The sequence below is a fragment of the Rhincodon typus genome, chromosome 2, assembly GCF_021869965.1.
Source record: "Rhincodon typus isolate 14 chromosome 2, sRhiTyp1.1, whole genome shotgun sequence".
NCBI classification, from domain to species: Eukaryota; Metazoa; Chordata; class Chondrichthyes; order Orectolobiformes; family Rhincodontidae; genus Rhincodon; species Rhincodon typus.
The window spans coordinates 51766755-51794267 of NC_063333.1; the positions used below are offsets into that span (position 1 = coordinate 51766755).

The 27513-nt window shown below is 40.4% G+C and overlaps 1 protein-coding gene across 1 annotated transcript in view; it reads right to left on the reverse strand.

Annotated features, from left to right (window-relative positions):
* The window catches only part of kcnh8 (potassium voltage-gated channel, subfamily H (eag-related), member 8), a 385185-nt gene that overhangs the window by 244113 nt on the left and 113559 nt on the right, over positions 1–27513 (reverse strand). The window contains exon 2 of the mRNA XM_048612148.1: positions 21765–21998. Coding sequence (XP_048468105.1) covers positions 21765–21998 — 234 coding nt within the window. The remainder of the gene's footprint in view (positions 1–21764; positions 21999–27513) is intronic.

Genomic DNA, 27513 nt, shown 5'->3' on the forward strand with positions numbered 1-27513 from the left:
CTAGGCCCGAAACGTCAGCCTTCCTGCTCCTCTGATGCTGCTTGGCCTGCTGTGTTCATCCAGCTCTACACCTTGTTACCCCACAATGGTGCTGCTTGTTCGTCCAGAACTGGAGCCTCCTGAATCTCATATCTCTGATTCAGTGTTGTTGCTTTTGCATTCTTTTCCTTCTTCCCTTTTTTTTAATCTTCTTCGTGTTGTCAATGCTCAGAGAGTTGTTATGATGAGCGGTTTCAACATCTGGCATGGAAGGTTTGTGATTACAAAGGAGGAACTGGATAAATGCTTTGCATTTGGCAACTTGCCATAGTTTTGGGCCAGTATCAGGCTGCTTGTATCTTGGGTGGTACCTGAACACTACTTGTACATGGAGAGGTACAACCGCCACAACCCACATCTGTTTCTCCCCTTTCCTCATGTTGCCGCATATAAGATGTTTGTGTTCCTTATTTTAGCATTATGATATTTAGCAGATGCATGCAAGGCAAAGTGAGTCAATTTGCCCTTTTACCCACTGTGATGCTGCCCTCACACATTGGAAAGATCAGGCAGCATAACAATTTTATTATTGGTAACTTTCACATGCGAAGATCTGTGATTAGTTCTGCATAGATTGTACTGTTTTTGCGGAGATGAGGTTAATGCACAATCATGAGCAATGCTGGTGAAACGTAGCTTCTCTTCTCTTGAAACATTAATGGTTGAATGGACATGGGAGAATGAAGCTGTTTGTAGCTTTCTATTTCCCTTCAATGTTTATAAAAGCTTTCCTTCATTGTAAATCATTAAGCAGTGCTCATGCAATCTATATGCCAACAAGAGGCCTCTCCATTTTGCATTGCACATTCTCAGAATCCCTTGAAATGGAATTTAACTTTTGGGAAAGATGGTGTTAATGGTACACTTTTGTTTTGATTATTTCCATTTCAACTCTCTTCCTTTTAAACACAATTTCCTCCTTATGATTGTGGAAGGCCTTGTCATTTCCTTTTTTCTCCTTCTGTCCTTTTCAATTCCCCCTCTGAATATTAGCCCTTTTACTAGTCCCCTCAACATTCCTCTTCTTGCCTTTGATCACTCCCATAGAGATCCTAATGGCCAGCCTCAACTTTTTCTCCCTCATCATTCAGTTCCACTCCTTTTTCTTCTTCCTCAGAACAACAACATATCCCCATTCTATAGCCCCCTTGATATCCAGCTCTTCGTTGTCCCCATTTTCCCTATTACTTTGACTCCCTCATCTCAATCCCAGCTTGCTGTCTCCGTTCCCCAAGATCCTTCCATTGCCTTTGCAACCATGCTCTTCAAATTGCATTCCCTTCTTTTCCTTTGCATCCAGCCTACCTTTCTGCCAACCTTTTTTTTACTGAAGCCCCTTTAAGGTTGCAGCTCCTTTTCGGTTAACTTAAATTTGTCCTCTTTTATGTAAAAGCGTTCTTGCATGGCCTGGTCAAGTTGATTTTCATAAGCCTAGATTGTGCAGGCTTATGGACCTGATCAATCTTGACCTCTAACATGTTAATACTGCCATGAGTCTGATGGCTCATGATTGTGTGATGTGCTGATAAACATTGAAAGCCTTCATCCCTAACACCAGAAGCTTTTGTGCAATGAAACAATTTGTTCTGAAGGAGCCAAGTAAAGGGTAAATGATTTTCTCACCAGAGTTTAGAAAAAGTCATCTATTCCACCTGATATGCATCTCATATATATCACCTGATTTACAAACCTGGTTCCTATTTCTGGTTAAGAAAATTATGTCCCTGAACACAATTCCTGTGGGCTGGGATGTTAATGAGTATTTATGGCTATTCATAATGGATACAAAACAAGTTCCTAAACATAAAGCCAACCTGCTTGAAAGTTTCTGAGAACTTGATACCACAATTAGAAACTATTATCAGAAAACAGAAATGGTGTCTCTACCCAATTACATTCCCCCACCCAAGCTGTGAAGATTCCAACCAAAATAAGTGAATTGGATTAATACCACCGATTGTGTTTTAGTGTAAATTGCTCAAGCTTCATTTCATTGGAAACTAGTAAAACAATATTCTATTGTTCAATACTGTAATCATGAATTAGAACATCAACAAAAATAAACTAAATGGCTGGCCTTATCAACAGCTCTGATACAACTGGTAACAGGCAAATATGTACAATGAGATCCCTGACTGAAAGTAGGCTAGAAGTTCAAGAATGGTGGTATACAGGGGAGTTAAGAAAATGATTATGGGAAACATCACAGAATGACTTCAGGAAAGCATTCTGAAGGATGATGTAAGAATATAAGCTATGGAGGTAATGAAACTTGGAAATTTTTTCAGGAAAATATTCAACCGTGACTTAGAGTCATAGAATAGTATAGAATGGAAACAGACACTTTGGTCCAACTCGTCCATGCCAAATAGATCACTTAAATTAATCTTCTCCCATTTGGCCCATATCCTATTCATATGCCCAACCAGATGGTTTTTAAATGTTTTAATTGTATCTGCCTCCTCCACTTCCTCTGGCAGCTCATTCCATACATGCACCACCCTCCGTATGAAGAAGTTGCCCCTTAGGTCCCTTTCATATCTTGCCCCTCTCACCTTAAACCTATACCCTCTAGTTTTGGACTCCCCTATACTGGGAAAAAGACCTTGGCTTTATTTAAGTAAAGAACTTGACATAGACTGTAAGAAATAGGAACAGGAGTAGGTCATTTGGCCCCTTGAGTGTGCTCTGCAAGTCAATAGGATCATGGCTGATCCAACATTTCTCATGTCCACTTTCATGCCCTTTCCCCATAACCCTTGGTTCCCCTACTGATCAATAAACTATCTCAGTCTTTAATATACGCAAGGACTTTGCCCCCACAGCTCTTTGTGGCAAGGAGTTCCAAAGACTCATGACCCCCGAAAGATGAAATTCCTCCCGGAATTCGCTTTATTATCATATGTACTCAAATGAGTACGGTGAAAAGTTTACAAGTCGACACTTACAGTGCATTCCTGGGTTCAAATTCTTAAATTAGAAAAATTAAAAAAAGAAATAAAGAGTCCAGCATTTGGTACAAAATACAAAAACATAGGAATAAATTAAGAAAAGGTTGAGAATTACAGTCCTTCCACCCTAGTCCTCGCCAGCACCTGGTCAGGCCTCATCTCCACACTGTGTGCCAGGCCTCATCTCCGCACTGTGTGCCAGGCCTCGCCTCCGCACTGTGCGCCAGGCCTCGTCTCCACACTGTGCGCCAGGCCTCGCCTCCGCACTGTGCGCCAGGCCTCGTCTCCACACTGTGCGCCAGGCCTCATCTCCACACTGTGCGCCAGGCCTCATCTCCACACTGTGCGCCAGGCCTCATGCCCACACTGTGCGCCAGGCCTCATCTCCACACTGTGCGTCAGGCTTCGTCTCCACACTGTGTGCCAGGTTTCGTGTCTACACTGTGTGCCAGGTTTCGTGTCCACACAGCATGCCAGGCTTCGTCTCCACACTGTGCACCAGGCCTTGACTCCATTCGCAATCGGTACTGACCTCCAGACTTGCCGGGCCTCAAGTCGAGGCCACATCAGGGACACGCCTTTGGTCCACGACCAGCACTTACCTCTGGTTGGTGACAGGGACTTGCTTTTGGTCCATGATGGGGAGTCGCTGTCTGAGGTAAGTTGAAAGGGAGAAAGAAAAGAAAGTCAAGAAGAAAGGAAAAAAAGAAAAAGAAAGTAAGAAACGGATGGAACAGATGAGCTCTGGCATGGAATCCCTACTCCATCACCATCTTGGATTTGGAGAGAAATGCAATAAATTGTTTCACTACAATTAATTGGAATTGTCTTCCACCCATCCCACCCCCAACCCAACAGCAAACTCATTTCAGACTTAAATTTGTGCCCCTTTATTTTGAGAATTATGTCCTCTGGTCCTAGACTCTCCCATCAGGGGAAACATCCTCTCAGCATTTATCATGTCAAGCCTCTTTAGAACTCTAAATGTTTCAATGAAATCACCTCTCATTCTTCTAAACTCCAGTGAGTGTACTCCAACCTGTTTAGCCTTTGCTCATAAGAGAATCCCTGCAAACAACGGATCATCCTAGTGAACCTTCTCTGATCTGCTTCCAATGAAATGGTATCTTTCCTTGAATAAGGGGAACAAAACTGCTTGCAGTTCTTGAGATGTGGTCTCACCAGAACCTTATACAATTGCAGTAAGACTTCCCTCGGCTTATACTCCAATCCCCTGGAAGTAAGGACTAACATCAGGCTTCCTGATTATCTGCTGCATCCATCTGCTAACTTTCTATGTCTCGTGGACAAGTACTCCCAAGTCCCTTTATGTTGCAGCTTTCTGTAGCTTTTCTCCAAAGAAATAATATTCTATTCTTTTGTTTTCCCATCCAAAATGAACAAAATGACTTAAGTATAGTCAATGCAACACCCAAGTCCAGCAGTACAAAGGGGAGAATGCAATAGACTGTGGATAAAAATGTCCAAGGATAGATTCATGCTGACCTCAGTCTAACACTCTTGGGCAGTCCTTTGAGAAGAAGCAACACACCGAAAAAAGAAGAATGCATTGCTTGTTTATATCAGCTTGTCAGCACAAACTAGACCAATAGCTCACTACTTGTCACAATGATATATTTTTACCTGTATGACCAGTGTGCTAGAACCATCTTATAATCTGATACAACTCAGAGTGGTAATCAATTCTGCTGAATTGAAATAGTTGAATGATCAATAACAACACCAATCTTTTGTAAATTAGAACTTAACGATGATTTAACAGTCCAGAATCTAATACCATTTCCTGTACACTTGCCAGCATAAGAAATATCAAAGATGAAAGCCAATAACATTAAAAAGATTGACAATCAATGCTTTACAAAAGTTACTTATTTTACTTTGAATTGTGTGGGCTCTGGCAGCACCTTTGTAGATGCCAAAATGTGGGCAGAAAATAATTGTGCAGGGATACACTGACGAGAAAGACAGTGGAAGGGTCCATCAGCGGTATCTATTTTTAAGTGGAATTTGGGTTTGGAGCATTTACTGCAAAAAAGGAATTGGGAAAAGAAAGGAACAAACAAAAAGTGATGGAGTAAAGTATAATAGAGACAAGAAAGATCAGATAGCAGAGAAATATGAAATAGTCAAAGATAGTAGGCATGCACATGTGTCAATGTACATAATGTGGTAAAAATGATTGGTCCACTGCAGGTGTGTTCAGTAAATTACCCATGACAATAATCACAAAAACAGAGACTTGGAAATTGACAGGAAAATGCAAAGACTGTAGAGAAGTAATAATGGAAAATTCAGTTATCCTATGTTGAAAAATCAGTAAGCAAGTTAGTGCTGAACAAGTAACACATGATTACACTATCTGTGACCCCTTCCATCACTTTGACGATGATGGAGGGCAGACTGACATGGTATAATTAGTTCAGTTTGATTTGCCTTGCTATGCACGGGCAGGATATACCTGGCCGATGTTCCACATTGTCAGATAGATGCCACTGTTTTTGCTGTACTAGGACAGTTTAGCTTGGGGCTAGTTCTGGACTACAAGTCTTTGGTTCTATTGCCAGAGTGCTGTCAGGGCTCATAGCCTTTCCAGTAACCGATGCCTTCAACAAAGTCTTGATATGATGTGGAGTGAATTGAACTGGCTGAAGACTGATAGCTATGGAGAGGCAATGGCCGAGTGGCATTATAGTCAATTATTAATCCAGAAAGTCAGCTAATGTTCTGGGGACCCAGGTTCGAATCATAGCAGATGGTTGAATTTGAATCCAATAAAAAGTGACCATGAAATAACTATGAAACCATTGCTGATTGTTGGAAAAACCCATCTGGCTCACAAATGTCCTTCAGGGAAGGAAATCTGTCATCCTAATCTGGTCTGACTGGCATGTGACTCCAGACCCATACCAATGTGTTGACTCTCAACTGCCTTCTGAAATGGCCTAGCAAGCTATTCAGTTGTATCAATCACTTTGAAGTCTCAACAAAGAAATTAAACTGAATGGACCACTTGGCATAAACCCAGGCACTCGAAAAGACAATGGCAGAAACAGGTCTGTCAACCCTGCAAAGTCCTCCGTACTAACATCTGGGGGTTAGTGCCAAAATTGGGAGAGCTGTCTCACAGACTAGTCAAACAACAGCCTGACAGAGTCATACTCACAGAATCATACCTTACAGACAATATCCCAGACACCACCATCACCATCCCTGGGTATGACCTGTCCAGGTCAGACCAAGCAAAGCTGGTGACACAGTTGGGAAGGAGCTGCCCTGGGAGTTCTCAACATTGATTCTGGACCCCTTGAAGTCTCATGACTTCAGCTTAAACATGGGCAAGGAAACCTCCTGCTGATTACCATGCAATGTGCACTTGGGATGTAGAAATAAGAGTGTTTAAATACATAACCTTTTTATTGGAAAACTGTTGTCTATAAAATTAGTATAAAACCATTATAATAGAACAAATTGAAGGGTTATGTACTATCTTTGATGTATGCATGCATCAATACTTAGATAAAGAAACCAAAGCCTTGTTTTGTCTTTAAGGGATCAAAGTGTTAAAAGTTTTCTCTTTGAAAAGCATATTTGGCGTGAGCTTTCTCTGGATGCTCCAGTTTCCTCCCACAGTTCAAAGATGTGCAGATTAGGTGGATTAACCGTGCTAAATTGTTCATAGTGTCCAAGGATGTGCAGGCTAGGTGCATGAGACATGGGAAATGCAGAGTTAGAGTGATAGGTTGGGTGGGTGGGTCTGGTTGAGATGCTCTTTTGAGGATTGGCTTGGACTTGATGGGCCAAATGGCCTGCTCCCACACTGTAGGGATTCTATGATTCTTCTATGGTTCTGTATGGTGAGACCAAGGAAAATTGATATGATGACTGCTGCAAAAAAGTGGTAGAACAAAAGGAAAGACACAGCATAGGATCATTGCATGAGAAAGTAAGGCTCTGACAGATAGGAACAAAAAAGAATCACTGCAAATAATGGCTACACAAGGACCAATGATGGAAAACATTTCAAAGTGCAGAGAAATGATCAGTGAAGTACATCAGAGAGCTTTATGATGGTGAACATAGAAATGAATTTGCACCAACAGGTGAAAGAAAAGGATCAGAAATAATTAAAGCAGAAATCAATACGATGTTCAAAAAGCTGAAAGCAAGGAAAGCACCTGGAAATGTCAACAGAATTCCTGACGGACCTGTAAAGTGGCAACATTGGGATATAAGCAGATCTCTTCAGCAACATTTACAGAACAAGATTCCTACCTAAAGATCTTTTGCAATCAATGTTATTTAAGCTCCCAAAGAAATTAAAATCCCAAGAGAACTCTGAGCACAGTGCTGGAGCCTGACGAATCATATAATGAAAACTATTTGAATAATGACTGGGTTTTGAGGCCTAAGTGGTGGCTGGGACACTATGGTGTAATCTTGAGACTGAGAGATTCATGGTGTCTCATTTTATTGGGTCAAAATTCATGCTCCCCAATTCCTGGAATTGTCACAAAAGTTTTTAAAGAAATATACAAAATCCCCAGACTTCCTAATTTTTAGACCTAAGTTGATAGAAAGCTCAAATCAGGCTTCTGCACTTAATTGTCACTGGCCATTACATTCGAGTTACAGGTAAACAATTAAACTAAATAAACTATAAATTAAAACGCTAAACTCCATACAAACTCCTCCTTACACACACACACAAACTGACAAATACAAATAGGGGAGTAAAATCACACAGGTGGAGGGAAAACTAGAAAGACAGTTTGCATAAAGCATTTGTCATGATTTACATGAACTTTAGTAAGGCTTTTGATAAGGTTCCTCAAGCCAAACTGATCATGAATGTAAGAGCCCATGAGATCGACGCAAACTAGCAAACTAGCAAACTGGTTCCAAAATCAGATGAGGGACAGGAAGTAGAGGGTAATCATGGAGGGACATTTCTGTGACTGCAAATTTGTTTACAGTGAGGCTCTGTAGGGATCAGTGCTGGTGTCCTTGCTGTTTGTGATATTCATTAGTGAAGTGAATTTTAACGGAGGGGTTATGATCAAGAAGTTTACGGATGACATGAAAATTGGTCGGGTGGGAGATAGTGAGGAGGATAATTGCAAACTGCAGAATATCAATGGACTGTTCAGGTGGGCAGAGCAAATGGGAATTCAACCCAGAAAACTATGAGGTAATGCCCATGGGGCGCTGTCTGAGTTGGATGGTCTAAGCTATGAGAAAAGACTGAATAGTCTGGGATTATGTCACTTAGGGCAGCAAAGATCAAGAGGGCACTTGATTGAGGTGAATTATGAGGGGCAAAACGAGGGGAGGTTCAAAGGCCCTTTCTTTTCACTAGTAGTGAGGTCAGTAACAAGGGAACACATGTAAAGTATGAGGATGAAGCCTAATAGGAGATTAAAGGACAATGTTTTTCACCCGAAAGTTTTAGAAAGTCTGGAACTCATTGCCTGAAAGTGAGGTTGAATCAGAAAATCACAATACTTAAGCAATATTTAGATATTCACTCGTGTTGTCATTGTCTCTGGGGCTATCAGCAAAGAACTGGAATAATTAGATGAGTGTAGTCTATTCTTTTGTGACCGGCACGGACACAATTGGTTGATAGTCTCCCTCTGTGTTGTAAATGTCAATGAATCTGGAAACCGAAGCAAATGGACAAATCCTAGAACAAGTGAAAAAGTTCAGGTACCTTGGGCTGATTAACACGAACAATGGGAAAAGTAATTGTTAGATTTGAAGGAAAATTAAGATAGCTATGACCACGTTTGTTAGAATGAAAACTGTGTTCACATCGAAGAAACTGAAGCTGATTCTTAGTGTCGCAAATTTGTGTACAGTACTTGTGAATCGGAAGGCGGGAAGTTAGAATTTGTTTGTAAAAATGATGGTGGGGGGGGAGGGGAAGAGTTGGTAGTCCCTTTAGGAGGTGGTGCATTTTTCTAAGCTTGGAGATTTAAAGAAAATGTGTCTGTAAGCAGCCGAAGAGGTTCAGACAGTTCTAAAATTGAAACATGTATCAATTGGCTGTGTGATTGGAAACCTTGTTTTGATGTTTTGGCAACTAGCTTGAAGATCAGCCAACTAATTTAAACCAAGCACTCAGAGATTGAAAACCAATTGAATTTAAATCTGATGGTTTTGACAACCTTGACCAATCCTATATATAAGAGGGTTTTTGAAAATCGGTATGAGAGCAAGCTGTCATTCCAGGAATAAATAGCTCTCACAGAAATCTCTAAGCTATCTGAGAAAGCACCATCTATCCATAAAAGGTACCATGGCACTTCTAGCTAAAAGTCCTCACAGAAACTTCACAGAGAAAACATCCCTGACAGAAGGATCAGCAGAAGAAATGTGTTTATGTCTGGACAGACAGCAGAGAAGGTAGAACATTCCAGAAGACACGCCCCGTATGGACTTTGAAAGTCTGAGTTTTAACTTAGTTTGCTTATTACTTGGGTTTATATAAATTGGGCTTGTGTTTATTGGAATAGCATACCATTAGAATTCTGTTGAGTTAGGCAGTAGTTAGTAGTTAGGGGGGATTTGTTCAGTTTGTTAGTAGTTCTGTTAATTTATTCATTGTTATGGTTAAAATAAATAAATTGTTACTTGTTGCTAATAAAACAAACATCAGGAATTATCTTTCATTTAACCACTCCTTTTTAACAGATTAGGTAGGGTGAGGGGAGCTTCTCTGGGTGTTTCGGGTTTAATTATGAGAAGGGGAACTCTACTCCCGTTGTAACAGACTGGGTTTGTGTTTCAATTTTAATTATCAGAGGACCTCAATTTCCCCTTTATAACATTAGGAAAATAATTCTAAGATGCTATATGTTTGTCATCTCTGTTCTAAGCTTTGGGAATATGGACAACAAAGAAATTACTGATAAGTTAATGTATTTGAGATGTTAGAGGCTATCCTGCATATCTTATACAGACAGAAAGTGTCATGAAGGAGTGTTGGATGTGGTTGGAGAGAAGAAAATTAGCATGTGTCATAAAAGAGTAAAAGGTACAAGGCTTTGGTTACATTATTGATGCAGACAGTTATTGAATGAAACAATTAACTGAAAATGTAGGTGAGGGAAGCTGAAGAGAAAATGGATAATGAATGTGAAGGACCAGATGCAGTTTTTTTCACAGAATGGATAAGAGCAGCACATGTTGGAGCTCAAATCCTTGGCTGCCAACCTTCTGGGAGGAACAATAACACCAAAGAACAAAAAGAAAGGTAGTGAAAAAAGTCAGCACAACTCAGAAGGATTAAGTCTGGGGGAGCATTGTAAAGAGTGTTTCATTTTATCAGACCACTTGGTAGCCTAAGTGCAAAATTGATGGAACACATTATGGGCAGGTTCTTCTATGAGTGGACAATCTTTCCATCACAATTCCACCAGAGCGGAAAAGTTAATGAACTCTTGATCAGCCTTTGGTTTAACTATCCAATTGATCTGACTGGTTGTTAAAATCTTCTGACAAATGTGATTGAAATAAATTTACAACCCATTACAATGAAAAGGTTTATTTTCTCTTATAAAATATTCTTCCTGGTGTGTGGGAAAAGTTTTAAAAAAGTTAACTCCTATTTAACACACTGCCTGGATGCTAGCACTAATTTTAACTGAAGGGGTTTTATAAGCAATAGAACATTATTCTAAACTAACTGCAATTACAAGAGGCAGTAATAAATGTTACACTTACATCAAGTACACTTTCTTATGAAGATTAGCTTATTCAATTTACCTTATTTGTTTTCCCATAAAGGTCTCTGAGGATCATTAACAGGACAGCATGCATCTGACAGAACTTAGTAATTTTCCACTAAATCCTTATTGGAAAGCATTGAGTTCCTATTTGAAGTGGTTAATATTAGGAACTGAAATTGTAAGTTAGACACTCTGATACCACACTATCTCAACAGAAATTGTGCTTCATCATTAAATGATTTATTTGCCCTAAGGCATGCAAATAAAAATGTAAACAATAAATGAGAATCTACACAATAAGGGAAAAACACAGTTGTGAGATCACGTTCGCAACTGGTGCAGAATTATTCCCCTCAACCCCCACCCCTCCCACCCAACATTATGCTTGCAAAGCTTACAAAATCATTTTAAATATTGAGTAGATTCTACTTCACAAGACTTCATTGTAAAAATAGTTATTTTTAGTGAATGAAATTGCAAATTAATGTTCTAGTTGAATTCAATACTACATCTGAAGATGAATTCCGAAGCTTTCTTTGAATTATGCCCTTGGGAGAAGAGATACAAATCACTGACAGCATCTTCCCAACATTCTTATGTACTGGCTACAAGAAATCATTGACATCTTAAAATTAATGGAAAGGACATTCCTGGAAGAATCAATATGGTCAGCAGATTCAGGACAAACTGTTCACTCATCTGTTGGTTGCAGAAGTCTAATGACCTATCCGTTCCTCACACTGCCTCGGGTTCAGGTGTCCTACAGAAATATATCTTGTAAAAAAATGGTGTAAAATATAATTTTAACTTGTGTATTGATAGCATGTCTCCTCAAAGGAGTAGTAGTATTTATTTCATTGTCATGAGCTATATTTAATTGCAAAGCGACGAGATGGGGGTATAGAAATAAAAGATTAGATGGCAATGTGTGTTTTCCTCCTTAAGTGGCCTTTATTTATCATAACACTGCATGCTAAGGTTTTAGGCCTGCACATCACATCCAGATACTTTTCAAATAGGATCCAGAACTGTGCCCAGTTTTTGGGGAATATGAGCCAACTGATGAGAAAGTTGAAATTCCCTCCCAGCTGAATTGAGCCCAATGGTGAATCATAGCCATGTTTTTCTGCCTACAGCGGTGGAAATTTTAATGTGTTTCGAAACAATTTGAATTTGTTACTGCATCATACCAATTAACCCGCAGGTTAATAGATTTGGACTCAGGTTGAAGCAGCGTCAAATTCTGCAGCTGTGACCATATGAAAGCCAGATGTCACACGACATCAGGTTATGGTCTAACATGTTTATTTGAAATCACAAGTTTTTGGAAAGCTGCTGTTGGACGATAGCCTGCTGTTATGTGACTTCTGACTTTGTCCACCCCCGTCCAACACCTGCATCTCTACACCAAGTAAAAGGCAGTGGTGATTTCCTTTGATGGCAACTCCACGGGATGGGATTGTTTGTTGCAAGTTAGATTACAGCCACACAGCTGTTCAGTTATAGTCCTTTTTATTGATGATTCAGTTCACATCAATTCGACTATCTTCTGCTTAAGTAGAAAGATTAGGACAGTAAATGCCTGGTGCAATCAAACTACAAAATGCGTCTAATGAAGCACAGACCATTATAACCTTAGGTTACTATTCATACCTGCAATCATTCATACGTCTGCAGACATCTGTGCCTACATCTTGACTGACACAATTGCAGTTTCAGTGGGAATGCTTCTCTTCAGGCACTATTGATGACCTATAATTAGAAGGCAGCCAATTTGTGGGAAAGCACAAAATTCTGACGCCGAGTGCATTATGTTCTGGGTATGTACCACAGCCCAGCAGGGAGATAATTTGGCAATAATAACACAACTGCATACAGAACAGACGGGAAACTGTTCAACCTTTGCTGCCTTCAATCCAAAAACAAAATCACCCCAACCTCAGTGATAAGAGCTTCAGTATGCAAGTAATACTTGTGTGCGCATTTACTCAGAAACTGAGTGCCAGGTCATTGTTGATTCCTTCTCTGAAGCATATGGAGAAAAAAGATCTTTTACCAACATGTGGAAAACTGGAGTTTAGAAGAGCAAGGAGGGGAGTATCATCAAAACCTATCAAACTCTAACAGGACTAGACAGGGTAAACTCAGGAAGGATGCTCTCGATGACCAGGGAGTCATGAACCAGGGTCAAAGGAGTAGATCAGTTAGGACTGAGATGAGGAGAAATTTTTCCACCCGGGAGTGGTGAATGTGTAGAATTCTCTGCTACAGAAAGCAGTTGCGGCCAAAACATTGAAAGTTTTCAAGAAGGAGTTAAATATAGTTCTTAGGCTCCAAAAAATACCACTGGTTTCTTGATTATAGAGGTATTGGAGAGGGAGTAAAACTGATTTGCAACCACAATGCCAGAACTGTGAGGTTATAATTATTATTAAAGATAGACCGCCTGGAGCTCTTTTCTCCAGAAAAGAGAACACTCAGAGTGAACTGAGAGAATTATTCAAAATGAAGAAGGGTTTGATTGGTTAACCATATAGAAGATGCTTCCAATAATTAGTGGCAATCAAATTTAGTGATTGTACTATTCAATTGTTTGGTGTTTGATTATGCAGGTCTATGTACATTTGATGCTCACTGCACTGGATTTCTTAAACCTAGTGTGGACTTAGAATAAAACTGTTAAACAAGCTGTAAGTTAGAGCTGACAAACAGAGACTGCAGAGGCAAAAACATAAATAGCTGGAAAAGTTCAGCAGGTCTGGCAGCATCTCTGGACAGAAATTAGAGCTAAAATCCTGCAGAAATACTGAAGATTGGGTGGACTAGGACTGTGTGCATAAAGTGAATGCTCTTCACCGTATATTTAGTTCACTTGTAATGTGTTAATGGATGTTTGTGCTCGATGATATTTTTTTGGGGAACAATATATATAAGAAATATATTTAGAAAGTATCCTTAAGTGAATGTGTACAAAGTTGTGGAAATTAAGAGGAATTGTAATGACACATGTTAAATTGCATTAACTCACAGGAAATTTGTGTGTTTTGTAGTGTGGGGGAATGGGGAAGTACTTAATGAACCTGGTGAAAAACAGACTTGCTACACATGTTTCCAGAACACATTATGGTGTACCATTCACCCTGAAGCCAAACAAGCCTTGGCATTGTACAATGCTGATGCCAGCCATCAAAACACAGCTTTGTTGTGGGTACTGTACACCACATTATCTGCAAAAGGGTGCTCCCTTTTCATTTGTGCAGAGCTTCATGTTCATACAGTACTTCCTCAAACCTGAAACTTGTATTTGACAGTGGCACATCCTCATGAGGTGCAGTGGACTATTGGAGCACATACTAGTTCATTTGCAATTTCTACTGCAAAGTCTTGTGGATCCTTGATCCTCAAGTCAAATCTGTCCTGACCAGTTAATTGCATTTTGGACAGCCAACAGTTCCAATGTAAGCACGCTAAGAGCAAAGCTGATAATCTGATTCTTATTCACTAAAGGTGATACGGCATGTCCTACTTTGCTCATTTTAGATTTTGTTTTGGCAAAATCTTCATCAACTTCTCCGTGCCATTTTGGTTTGTCAAATTGGCACAGACCCAGTTTCATGACTGCCACCTCCAAATTACAGAAATGAAACAAAGAAAAGCAGATGCTGGAGATCTGAAACTAAAACAGAGGCTGATGGAGAAATTCAGCAGGTCTGGCAGCTTCTGTGGGAAGAAAGCAGAGTTAACGTTTTTGAGTCTGGTGACTCTTCGTCAGAACTGTTAGTAACCAGGAATAAGTGATATTTATGATAAAGACAAAGTTGGAGAGAAGGATACTTTGAGTGGATAGGTCATGACAGAGCACAAAGAGAGAGATATGAAAAGGATAAGGTTAACAAGGTAATTATGGACAGCAGGCCAGGACAGAAGAAAAGCTGAAAACTGATAATAAGAGCCAGGAGTAAGAAAATTGGTTCATTGTACTGAATGCAACCCATTTAATGTGATAATGGGTCTGGAAGTACGTTAGAATGGATGCCAAACCCATGTCATGACAAGATCCAGGTGCGGGGCTGTGTTTAAAATATGGAAGGATGGAATCAGTCTCTAAAGTTCTCAATGTCGAGTCCTAGAGACAGCACGGTCTCCAAGTGGAAAATGAGATGCTGTTCTTTGAACTTGTGCCGAGACTCGCTGGAGCACTGCAGAAAGCCTGAGACAGAAATGTTGGCATGGAAACAGGTTGGTTTGTTGCATTGGAAGGTAACTGAAAGCTCAGGGTCATTTTTGCAGAGAAATGTAGGTGTTCTGCAAAGCGGTTGCCTGGTCTGTGTTTTATTTCCCCAGCGTAGAGCACACCACATTGTAGGCAGTGAATACCGTAGTCGAGATTGAGTGAATTACAGGTAAATCACTGCTTCACCTGGGGCCTCGGTTAGTGAGAAGGGAGGAGGTAAATCGGCAGGTATTACACTTTCTGTGATTGCATGGAAAGTTGCTGTGGAGGAGTGGGGGTGTTGGGACCGGAGGAGGAGTTGACCAGGATGGAGGGAGAGATCCTTGCAGAATGCCAGCAAGGAAGGACAGGGTAATATGTGTCTGGTGGTGGCATCCTATTAGAGGTGATGGAAACAGCAGCTTACATTCCCTTGGATGCCGAGGCTACTGGGGTGGTAAGTGATGACCAGGGAGACTCTATCGCTGTTGTGGGAGGGAAGGGAAGCGGTGAGGGCAGAGGTGCGGGAGATGGGTCAAACATGACTAAAGGCCCTTTCAACCATGGCAGTGGGGAATCCTCGGTTGAGGAAAGATTGGGCATTCCGGCGTCCCTGCTGTAGAAGGTGGCATTGTCAGAACAGATGCAACAGGAACGAGAAATGGGAAGAATGGAAATAGGGTCTTTACAGGAAACGAGGTCTGAGGATATATAGTCCAGGTAACTCTGGGAGTTAGTGGGGTTGCAGTGGATATTGGTGGCCAGGCTAAATCCAGAAATGGAAACAGAGTTGTCAAGGAAAGGAGGGGAGGAATCTGGGATGGACTAAGTGAAAATGAAGGCGGAGTGGAAATTGGAAGCAAATTTGATTTATTTTTCCAATTCCAAATGAGATAGGGAAGCAGCACCGATTATGTCATTGATGTGCTGGAGAAAGAGTTGTGGGGAGTGGCCCAAGTAGGATTGCAACAAGGAAAGTTCCACGTACTAGAATTACAGAACCTGATGTACTACCTGACAAACAGTTCATTTTCACCCTCGAACATCCAATCTATGAATATGACCAATTTATTTTAATGGATAAAATATTGTCAACCTTGACCCAAGCATAGTCAAAATTCCAATTCTGGATTTAATTAAAAGACCAATAGATGCTATAAATGGGAAAAGGACAGGAATGACATTCTGTAGTTTTGAGGTTAACAGGGTTCCGAACCTAGAAGCTTACAGCCCAGAAGGGGACCACTCAACTTGTCATACGCTTTGGAAGAGTAGTCAAACTTAGTCTCACACCATGCTTTTTGTCTGTGACTCTGTATTGAAGGACCTGATGCGAAAAATGTTTTGTAATCTTGTACTTCTGTTGATTCAAGATAATTGAAAAGAAATTGGACGAAATACTAATTTAGAAAGAAGTAAAATAATATCTATTCAACATTGAAGCAATATGATCAGAACTAATTATAAAACAGGATGATTATCATTATATTGTTTCGTTGGCCTTGGACAATGCTGGCATTTGTATGCTAAATACATTTATATATTAAAAACAATACAAGAACATTTCAATGCCTCTGGTTTTAAACTTTTAATTTAAAACGGTTTCTACACCTATTACTGCATTTTCCCAAAATTCCAGACTTTGATCTTTGGACAATTACCGCTCAGCATGTATGCTAGCACTGCAGTTTGTAAAGACAAGATGTTGATTTCTTTATAATATAGAACAGATTGTATCTTCTCAATTTGATCCAAAGCATTAAAGCCCAAGCTGGCAATGTATTGGCACAACTATAGTGGAAACTCCAGGGGAAAATCATTTGCAATATATCAGGTAATTCAAAATCATAAATTGAAATACAATGCTTGAAGTAAAGCAAAGCATAAAATGTCAAGCTAAATGATGATGACTCAACCATTTTAATGATCATGAGGTTTCAGCTAATTTTTAGCTAACAGCACATGAAAATCTTTTCCCTCAAACCTAAAAACTAAAATAAATAAGAAACACTTTATGCCAACACGTTTGAATATTGCTGAAAGAAAGACACACTGCTAAAGCTCTTCATCTTGCACTCATCAAGACAAGTGAAAGACTGACAAATTGTGAATAATCATAATATATACTTTAATGAGAAGACCTTGAATAGGTTTGGCCATTACACATTGAAGTTTAGAAGAATGAGAGACAACCTTATTGAAACAAACAAGGTTCTTACGGGAACTTGGTAAGGTAGATGTGATGAGGTTGTTTTATTAGTGGGAGAGTTAGGACCAGACGGTATAATTTCAGAATAAGGGACCACCTAGAGATGAGGATCAATTTCTTCTTTCAGAGGGTAATGAATCTGTGGAATTCTTTACTGCAGGGGGCTGTCGAGCTGGGTGGCTATGTATATTTTAAGCTGAGATAGACAGATTCTTAATCTGTAAATGAATCAGTGGTTAAGGGGAAGAAGCAGGGAAGCAGAGTTGAGGATTATCAGATCAGCCATGACCACAGTGAATTGCACATCAGACTCGATGGACTGAATGACCTACTCTGCTCCTACATCTTACAATTTTACAGGAGAAAAGATGCTAATAGATTAACAAGTTGATTCTGATTGCATGAAGCATTGCAATGGAGAATGCAATGGGAGAATTTTCAGCTTCCCAACTACGGGCAATTTAGCATGGTTGATTCACCAAACATGCACATCTTTGGACTGTGGGAGGAAACCTGAGTACCTGAAGGAAACCCACACAGGCACTGGCAGCTAGACTGCCATAAAAATGCACCACACAGATATAGCAATGGGACCAATGCCTAAGTATATTGGGTAGAAGCTATTCCAACACTAAATTGATATGCTTTGCATGTGGCTTGTATTCACAAAATGGATAGAATATAAACGGATTCTATCCTAATAGAATAATAGCAGAAACAGAACGAAGCATGCACCAAGCAATAAGAAAATTGGAACGAAGAGGGATTGAGAAAAAGGTGAGGCAGGAAAATTGTAAAACAAAGAGGAAACAAAAAAATGTAACTAAGCAGCAGGAGAAAAAAGTCCTAAAAAAGGAATTCCAAGTATTGAAATACATTATACTAGTCATATCAGTTTAACAGTGAAAATATCACACAACCACTTTTGTGCTGCACTGTACATTTCTTCTTGAAGGCTTTATTTTTAGCATTAGTGAAATGACACATTGTGAATAAAAGGTGAATAAGGTGAATGACAAATGAGTCCGTCCTTTCTATTTACCCTGACTTTGGAAAAATGAAACAAAGAGCAACTCAGGCTTGATAAAAGAAACTATAATTAATTATTGAAACAAACTTTCAATCCTGATGTCACCGACTGGATAGTGGGCTATGGTAGTTCACCTAAAGCATGTATTCTAGTCAAACCCAGTGATATTTCATTCTGCTACACCACCTTTTCCATAACATATTGTACCAATCAACTGCAACCACTTGGATGTTAGCCTGGATATTCTTTAAAAGAAATCCATTAAAACAAAATACAGATATGCACCATGTTCTATTTGCTTCAACACTTTAAAACTGATACAGCAAAAATGTTGCAAAATTCAAAGACTCAATCCATTACAGTCAAGGAAATAGCTTACTAAGCCTTTCTGTCATCTCCCTGCCAGCTCAGCTTCGAACTGTCAAGAGAATTGTGTAATTACAATGTAATAGTGATTGGTAAATAATCAGTCTGACCTTTTATGGGGAGTGTATACTGGTATAAAGGCTGTGATGCCTGGCCAGATTTAAAATCGGATGGACAGATCACCTTTGCCAGTGTGGACGTCTTGCAGTACAAAATAAGTCATTCCAGTTGGGAAGCTCTGCAGCTGTAGCTGTGTCTGTTTGTATCAAGTGGGGAGGGGTGGGAGGAAAGTAACTTTGTGGGCCTGCAGGGTTTACCAGAGCCACAACCCCCTGAAGTCCCTTGCCTTTAGACTTCCCCGACCACACTGCGTCTTTAAAATCCATCACCCCAACTTACTCTCCAGTACCTGCCAATGTGGGCACTGCAAAACCCGTGTCTTATCTGTCAATCCAGGAGCCTTGGCATGGAGGAGGTATATATACCTGGCTAATGATTATGATCCTCCATTTACAAGTAGTTTCAGGAGTTGATAACATAATCCTAATGCAACGTTACCAGTATAATCGTTCACTAAGTGCCATATTTTCTTCCCCTGAAATGGAACGGCCACAGATATAAGAATAATGATGGTTCACTGTATATTTCAGTAAGGTCCAGCATGTGAACTGCTGCACAACCACTCCTGTTACATTATGAGAACTTACATAACTGGGAGAGATGTCAAAGAGTCCTGCGCACAATTTGGATTGGATTTTACGGAGACATGTAGGGTCTTGTCTGCTGGTTGAAGAGCCAGTGAGAGACAGTGTTGCCTCCTTGGTAAAGGCCTGTTAGTATTGTGCCACACAGGCACTGAAATAGGTAGCATTGGTTCCTTGGCATCAAGAACCCCAGGGTGGAATTCCTACCCATTGACAGTTGCTAGCCAATGGAGTCACGAGAGGGTTGCTGCTGGAACTATAACTATTAGAGGTCCAGGGTCAAGGAGCAATCCAGGCCCCAGGTAAATAAAGATTACATGGGCATTATGGGGAGAATGTCATTGGCAGACGGGTGTAGAGGGATTGGCAGCAAGAGCAGGTGGGTGGCTCTCAGAGGATTCTCCCCCACCCTTCCCATGCTGCAATCAGGCAATGAGTACTTTGGAAGAAGGCTCCTATCTCCGACCTTAGACGACCACAAAGAAACTGTACAGTTTTACCTTTTGTATGCACTGCATGCCAACAGACTCACCACCATTGGGTTAATACCAGCAGGAGACAGCTACAGTTGAAATGTACTTGCTGAATGTTGAAGAGATGTTCAGGATAGGAGATGGGAGATAAGTAAGTACCTCTCCATGGGGAGCTATAAATCATTAAATTATGTCTTCAGTACTGGAGATCAGAGACACCAGTTCACAGATGAACTGTACCATAATCATTTCAAGATTCCTTCAAACGTTTTGCATTGAAATTTCACAAATGTTTGCAGATATTAAAGCTACAGCATTATGTTGAAGGTTTTTTTTTAAAACTTTACCTTCCTTGCTTGAAAGCAGTTTTATATTTCAGATGTTCTCTACTTCACCACAGTGGTCATTCTTTATACAAGCGTGGACAGTACGTGTGGTTAGCAATTCAATCCAGGAAGATATCCCTGCAGAACCCACAGTCCTTCCACAGTCAATATCCAAATGAATGCACTTCAGATGTGGGATTCCTGCTAATTGTCTATTGCTTCCCTGCCCTGCCCCAAATGACACTTAATATTTGACATATTTGCACAAACTACTGCAATAAGGACTTTGCAAAGTAAATATCAAAGTTTACAAATATTGATCTCCATCAAGACAAACAGATGGTAATAATTCAGCAGGGAAATAGTGGACAGCTTATAAATCTGTGAGGGTAATGATGCCTGAGGTTCACAAGCACTAGATAACTCTGGAAAACTGTGGAAAATTACATTCACATTCAATAGAAAACGTCATGTCTCAAAACCACTCAATTTCAAGGATTGTAACACCTCCCGCCTCCTCTCCCCCAGTTTGCTGGTTTCTCTCCATCCTCTCACAGTTTGTGTTCTGCTTTCACCTTCTTTCACACAGTTCATGTTTCACAACCTCTCACAGTCTGTGGTTCTTCCACTCAGCTTCCCTCTCTTTATGTTTCTGAGGAGGCAGATGGATAGTGCACAAGACTGGGGAGTAGTGGTAAGGGACAGTACATGCAGGGATCCCCCTGGGAAGGTCAGGGAAGTCTGACACCCAGTTCTTGGAGGCTCAGGAAAGATCAGGGAAAACACTTCAGTTGCCAACATTTCAAGCCCTGACAAATCCAACTCACAGCTGTTAATTTCATAGAGCCAATAAAATCTGAGACAGGCCATTGTGATAATGTATTATAGACCCACCTCTTGAGAGCAGGTTGTTCATCAATCTCCCAACCCTCCCTGGTCAAAGCAAGGGTAGGCACATACGCAGCAGGTTAGGGTTGAGTTTCCCATATTTCTAAAATTTAACCTGTCTCTATGGCCACTGCCCCATCTACCCCGTGGAATTAAACTTTCAACAAAAAGTGTGAGAGGAATTGAAACGGAATATTAGCTTAACTAAGATTCTAAGTACCTGTCCCACTATAATTAAAGAAAAAAGCAGGCTTTCTCTCCTCTCGTGTCCCAGAGGTTCGGTCTCCAGACCATTACCATTACTCATTGAGATGTGTTCTGCTCATAATCTCATTTAAAATGCAAGTTTGAAATTTGGTTCATTTAAAATAAAATGCTTAATCCACAAATTAGTTACAAAGGCCATGACAAGATTGATTTATTTTGCACCATGTACCTTCTGATTAGTGGATTCCTATATATGTTGATGCAATAGAACCTAAAATAAATCAAGTGGTGGAAATTAATGGGTATGCTGGATGCATAAGTTATAAATTAACTAGTAAAGGACATGACTGTTTAAACTTCCAGATTTATGAAAGCACTTCTTTGAAGTGCTTATAATTCTGCAGAAAAGGAAATGCACATGCAGCTGGATATTTCACGTGGTCAATGAGTAAATGAGAGAAGTCTAGCTTGAGCCAAAACTGCATTGCTAGTACACTGCTGTATTTGCTTCCAATTCTTCTTAACTGCAACAGAAAGAGTCACCATGGAATTTTAATACAGTATGGGTTTTATGAACACTTCTTAAAATAAAAACCAGATTGCTTACCATTTTTCCTGTAAAACATGATATCTCCTTTAAATTCTGTCTTTTCGTCCAAACCTTTCTCGATTTGAAGTGTCACCTGTTCATTTGTCTCAGCACCATATAAAAACTTACAGCTACAGCTCTTCTGCATGACTTCAGTGCGAGCAAACCCAGTGAGTTCACAGAAGCCATCTGAGCAATACACTATAGGGAATCCCTTTGCCACCTGTGCGTTTGCAAGAATAAAGTTACTGTCTGTAAAAAAACAGAGAAAAGAACAGAGATTAGAAAAGGATGTCTTTGTTAGAGCTTCTGCTTTACGGTTTCACAGTTGCAGATTCAAACACTAGACCAGTGCTTCCCAAACATTTTCCCATTGTGACCCCATTTTGATGTTTGAAAATTGTCATGGTCCCTCAGTGATTGGTGGAATGGGGAGGTGAAGATCTATGTTGCTTGTTGCTCTCAAGCATGCTATGTTTGACACGTGTCAGACAGTATTTAACAGAGGTGGCAGAAGTCTTGTTCACTGGCTGGAGAACTGACAAGAGCTCTACATTACCTCTTTTTTGGGAAAGCTGCCACATAAGAGCTATTTAGACACTTAGCTGATCAAAGGCAGACCTTCCCCGAATTCAAACATAGAAGTCCTACAGGGTGGAAGCAGGTCATTTGGTCCATCGAGTCCGCACTGCCCTGCTGAAGAGCATTCTCTCCCACCGACCCCCACCCCACCCGCAGTACCTACCCTGTAATCCTGCATTTCCCATGGCTAATCCTCATAGCCTGCACATCCCTGGACACTATGGGCAATTTAGCATGGCCAACCCACCTAACCTGCACATCTTTGGACTGGGGGAAGGAAACTGGAGTACCTGGAGGAAACCCATGCAGAAAAAGAGGAGAATGTGCAAAGTCCACACAGGTAGTGGCTCAAGGACGGAATCAAACCCAGGTCACTGGCGCTGTTAGGCAGCAGTGCTAACCGCTGAGCCACTGTGCCGCCCTACAGTGGAAGGGGCAACAAGCATGAAAGTAGGAGCTAGTAGGAAATGGCACAAGGGGGCTGGAGGTCCCACCTGCCAAGTGCCGGCTGGCCAGTCAGATGGAAGCAGTGATCATTGCTCAGATTCGCCATGGTGCTTGTCGGTGGTACTACACCCTTCTAAGACCGCAGAAACTGTGTGAGGGACATTGGAGGGAGGGAACAAAGGGAACGGGTTTGGCAACAAGGGGAAGGGGGATATGACTGGATAGGTTTCCATGAGACTTCCCACCATGGACTGACTCAGGTCAGAGGCTGGACAGTGGCAGAGTCCCCATCCAAACCTTCACACCTTATTAAACATTCCCCACTGCCAAAATCACAATGGGGCTGAGCATTATATTCCACCCACGACATTTCAAATTACTCACATACACATGTAAAATTATCTTCTAAAGAAAATCCAATTTTGTTAGATAATTAAATCATATTTACCATATGTGTGTGAGTATACAGCAATTTGCCAGCAATTATCAATTCTTCTGAGTAAATTATTGGTCCCATAATGATTTCATAATTCTTGTTTCTCATTTTGAAAATAGAAGTTGAGGGAGCTCTGTGTGCATTCCTACTGCTCTGTGACACATTTTTGAGACATTTGACTTCCACAACTTTTCATTTTCCTTACAATACCTTCTGTACTGAATTCTTCCAGCACTCTGCCAAGGTCAAGATAATAGCTAGGTCTCCATGGGAGCAATTTCAAAAAAGCAAAGTCAAGCAAAATTCCTGCTGTCTTGTGGCAAATGACTTGGGATAAAGCTTCAATACAAAATGTTTCCTTTTTTAAATCTGTGAAGGTAGTAACAATGAAATCCTTATTAATCTCAGCATTTTCCTATTCCTACTTTAGTAAGCACAACATATTTAATTACAGTCGATGAATAGTGACACATGTATTGATATCTATTTTGGGGAGTATATTTTACCATCTGACAAAATTTTCTCAGCAACTATAGAAAAACTCAAGCAAAAGTGAACCAGAAGTATACTTTTTCTTGCTTCTAGTTTGCAGCCTTTAATTCACGAAAGAATTGGCAATTTTGTAATCACAAGTTTCATGAATCATGTTCTTCCTTTTATAAGACGGTGAGCAATAATTCTGCTCAGTGCTTGGAAAAAGAAAAGAAACAAACTTGAAACAGTCACAAAACTTTCAGGCAGTCAACTGGATATTTGATTTTGAAACGTTCCTGCCATAAATCACAATTTTTAATGATTCGGTGTTTAAATGCCATCACATGCAGAACCCGGATGAACACAAGAGGGCAGGAAATTTCTCAATGCTGTGCCTTGGTAGTTTCCCCGAAAATGTTCTTATCTTTAGGAAATCTTGAGTGATGTGGGATGTGTTTGCCCACTCAACAGCGGCAGGTAGTCACATAGGATAAATTATCTGCCTTCTGGTGGCAAATTGGTGACACTATTAGGATATTCCTAACAGTGGGTGGAACCCTGCTAAAGGCAAAACCAATGGGAATCTAGAAAGGGCCTCCTAGAGGCAAGCCAGGAGGTCAGCTGTTAATGCTACTTTTAATTCTGTCTCTCCAATTACCGGGGAGCTGTGAGGACGATGGGCCACAGTTGCAGTCATGGGCCTCCTCTCTGCAGAGATTCCTGGTCCACCATGATGGCTCACCAACTCCATTTTTAAACATTCAGAAGTCTTCAGAGGACATTTCCAAACTTGGTGCGCTCATGGTTCCCTGCCCATATCAGTAGTAACTGGTGGGACACCCAACCACCCAGAGCCGGCCACTCCTATTGGCCTTCCCACCTTCTTTAAATGAACTTGATTACTTACGTTAAGATAGAGAGAAAAAAAAACAATCAGGATATGAACAGGAGATGAAGGTTGAAGGTAAAATTTTATGACAAAATGTTTAAATTATTTTCAAAATATATTACTTGTCGTGTGAAACTGAAGGGATTTGACATTCTATGAACATCAATTATATTGTCAGTGTCTGAAAAACCTTTAGCAATAGTTATGAACTTACTAAGCTGTTAAAAACCCAGTTACACTTTATGCAACAAGGTGTGACATTTTCATGGTTTTTATAAGGAGACTAATTGCATAAGGATAGAAGTGCTCATCATATTCAAAATTTCTAATTGATTGCAACCTTGGGAGACTTCAACAGTGTGCCCACAGGAGAAGCACAGAACTGCTTCTGTTTTTGTTGCTGGAAGCAGCTTACAGTTTTCCATGTTTATATATGTGTGAGCTCTGAAACCTGCTCTCAGTTTCAGGTTGGTCATGGAACCTTGGAAGGGGTCATGAACTTAGAACATACAGGGCTCTAATCAGAGGCAAAGTTTTTAGAAGGAGGAGGAATGATCAGCTATGATGGAGAGAGGAGGTTAAAGGTAGTATGCAAGCCTAGGTGAGGGAAGACAGCCGCACCTCCTGGCCCACAAAAAATACTGTAACAGCTTTTCCATAAAGCAGTCCATGTCTTTCTTCAGCTTTCAGCTTTCCCCAAGGTCACATAGGGTTAAGAATGGCAGACAGATTAAGTATGGGACAAACAGCCTCATAATAATATCTGAATAGCCAATGTGCTCCTGGCAGTAGGTTTGTTACCCACCCTTGTTCTGCTTCTATTAAAACCAGGAAGAAGCAGATTGGAGACAGTAAGAGGCCAGTTTTGAGATTTTTCCAAGTTTAGAATCCCACCGCAACCCCACCTTTTAAATAGTCCATGATGTTGAAACATTAATGAGTTCAGTTTTTAAATGTGAGACCAAGCTAAGTGCAAAGACAACCTACAAAATATTAAAACTAAAGCTTTAAAAGATTCCTGGTAATCCAGTTAACTTACTTTAAAGTTTTAGACGTAGACCTGAAAATGGGATCAAGGGGATGGGCCTTGCTCTGCATGTGCTGATTTGTAAAGTAACAGGGACCACAGAAAAGTTCTAATTCAATCCCTTACACAAAGATTGGTGTGCTGCTAATATTATGTACCATGTCTATAGGCAACTTGAGAGAAGGAGTCGCACAGTGGCTGCGAGCAGCATGAAGCTGTTTATTATTGGACAATATATCTCGAGGAACACCAAATAGGTCACTAAGGTCTTCCGATACACATCTGGAGATCCCTGTCCAGGAGTCTGGAAGGAGGAGACGTATTGTGTCCACTTTAAGGAGCAGAGTGTGTAGGCAATGCAGAATTTTAACTGTCACCTCATTTAATCTCTCCTCATACCTGCATCATGTGTATAACCCTTGTATTTGCACCTCTTTCATCTCACAACATCATAACACCACACTTCATTTCAACAACTTCTATGCATACTCACACACGTCATTTCCTCTGCAGGACAGAAAATATTTAAAGGTAAATCAGAAATGAAACAAAATCATCGAAATGTTACATTACAGAAGGAGGACATATGGCCCTTCATGTCTGTGCTGCCTCTCTAAATGAGTATCTCACTTATGGTCATTCTCCTGCCTTCTCTCCACAATCCTGCTCATTGTTCTTTTTGAAATAACATCTTACTTCCTTTTGAATGCCTCAGCTGATTTGCCTCCATCACACTCTCAGACAGTGTATTCTAGAATCAAACAACTCACTGTGAGAAAAAGCTTTTATTATCACCTTTGTTTCTGTTAAAAATTACTTTATATCTGAGCTCTCTTGTTCTTGATCCTTTCAGAAGTGGGAACATTTTCTCCTTATTAAGTCTGTTTAGTACTTTCATGATTTTGAATCTTCTATCAGATCTCCTCTCTGCTTTCCCTTCCCCACAGAAGACATCCCAACTTTTCCAATCTATTTTCATAACTGAAGTTCCTCATCCCTGAATCCATTCTTGCAAACCATTTCTGCACTCTTTCCAGTGTTTGTACAATTTTCCTAAAGTGTGGTGTCTAGAATTGGAAGCTGAGGTCAAACCAGTGTCTCATATATGTTTGTCATAAGCCCCTTGCTCTCATACACTATGTCCCTAATAATAAAGCCCAGGGTACAGTGTGCTTTAATAACTGCTCTCTCAACCTGTCCTGCCACCTTAATGATTAATGGACATAAAAAGCCAAGTCCCTCTGTTCCTGCATACCTTTGAGAATAATCTCCTTTGTTTTACATTATCTTGATATGTTCCTCCCTCCAAAATGTATCACCTCATAGTTCTCTGCTTTGAACTATATCTGCCAAATATCTGCCCACTTTATCAATTTGCATACGTCCTATTCAAATTCTACACTGTCCTCCTCACAAATTTACAATATTTCCATTTTTGTATCATTCACAGTGATAGACAGACATTGGAAAGAGAGGAGTTGAATTACTTGCCACAAAATTCCTAGCTTTTGACCTGCATTTGTAGCCATAGTATGTACAGTTTCTGGTCAATGATAATGCCCGTTGAATATCAAGGGGGATTTGTTTGGTTCTCTCTTGTTGGAGTTGGGCATTGCCTGGCACTTGTGTGGTGCAAATGTTACTTGCTGAATACCAGCCCAAGCCCAGATATTGTCTGTGTCTTGTTGCATTTAGACATGAATTACTTCAGTATCTGAGGGAGTCACGAATGGTGATGAACAGTGTACAGTCATTAATGTACGGTCCCACGTCTGACCTCATGTTGGAGGGAGTGTCAGAGGAAGCTGAAGATGGCTCAGTCCAGGGCACCGTACTGAGGATGTCACGGAGCCGAAATAACTTATCGCTAACGACCACAACCATCTGCCTTTGTGCTGTATATTCCACCAGC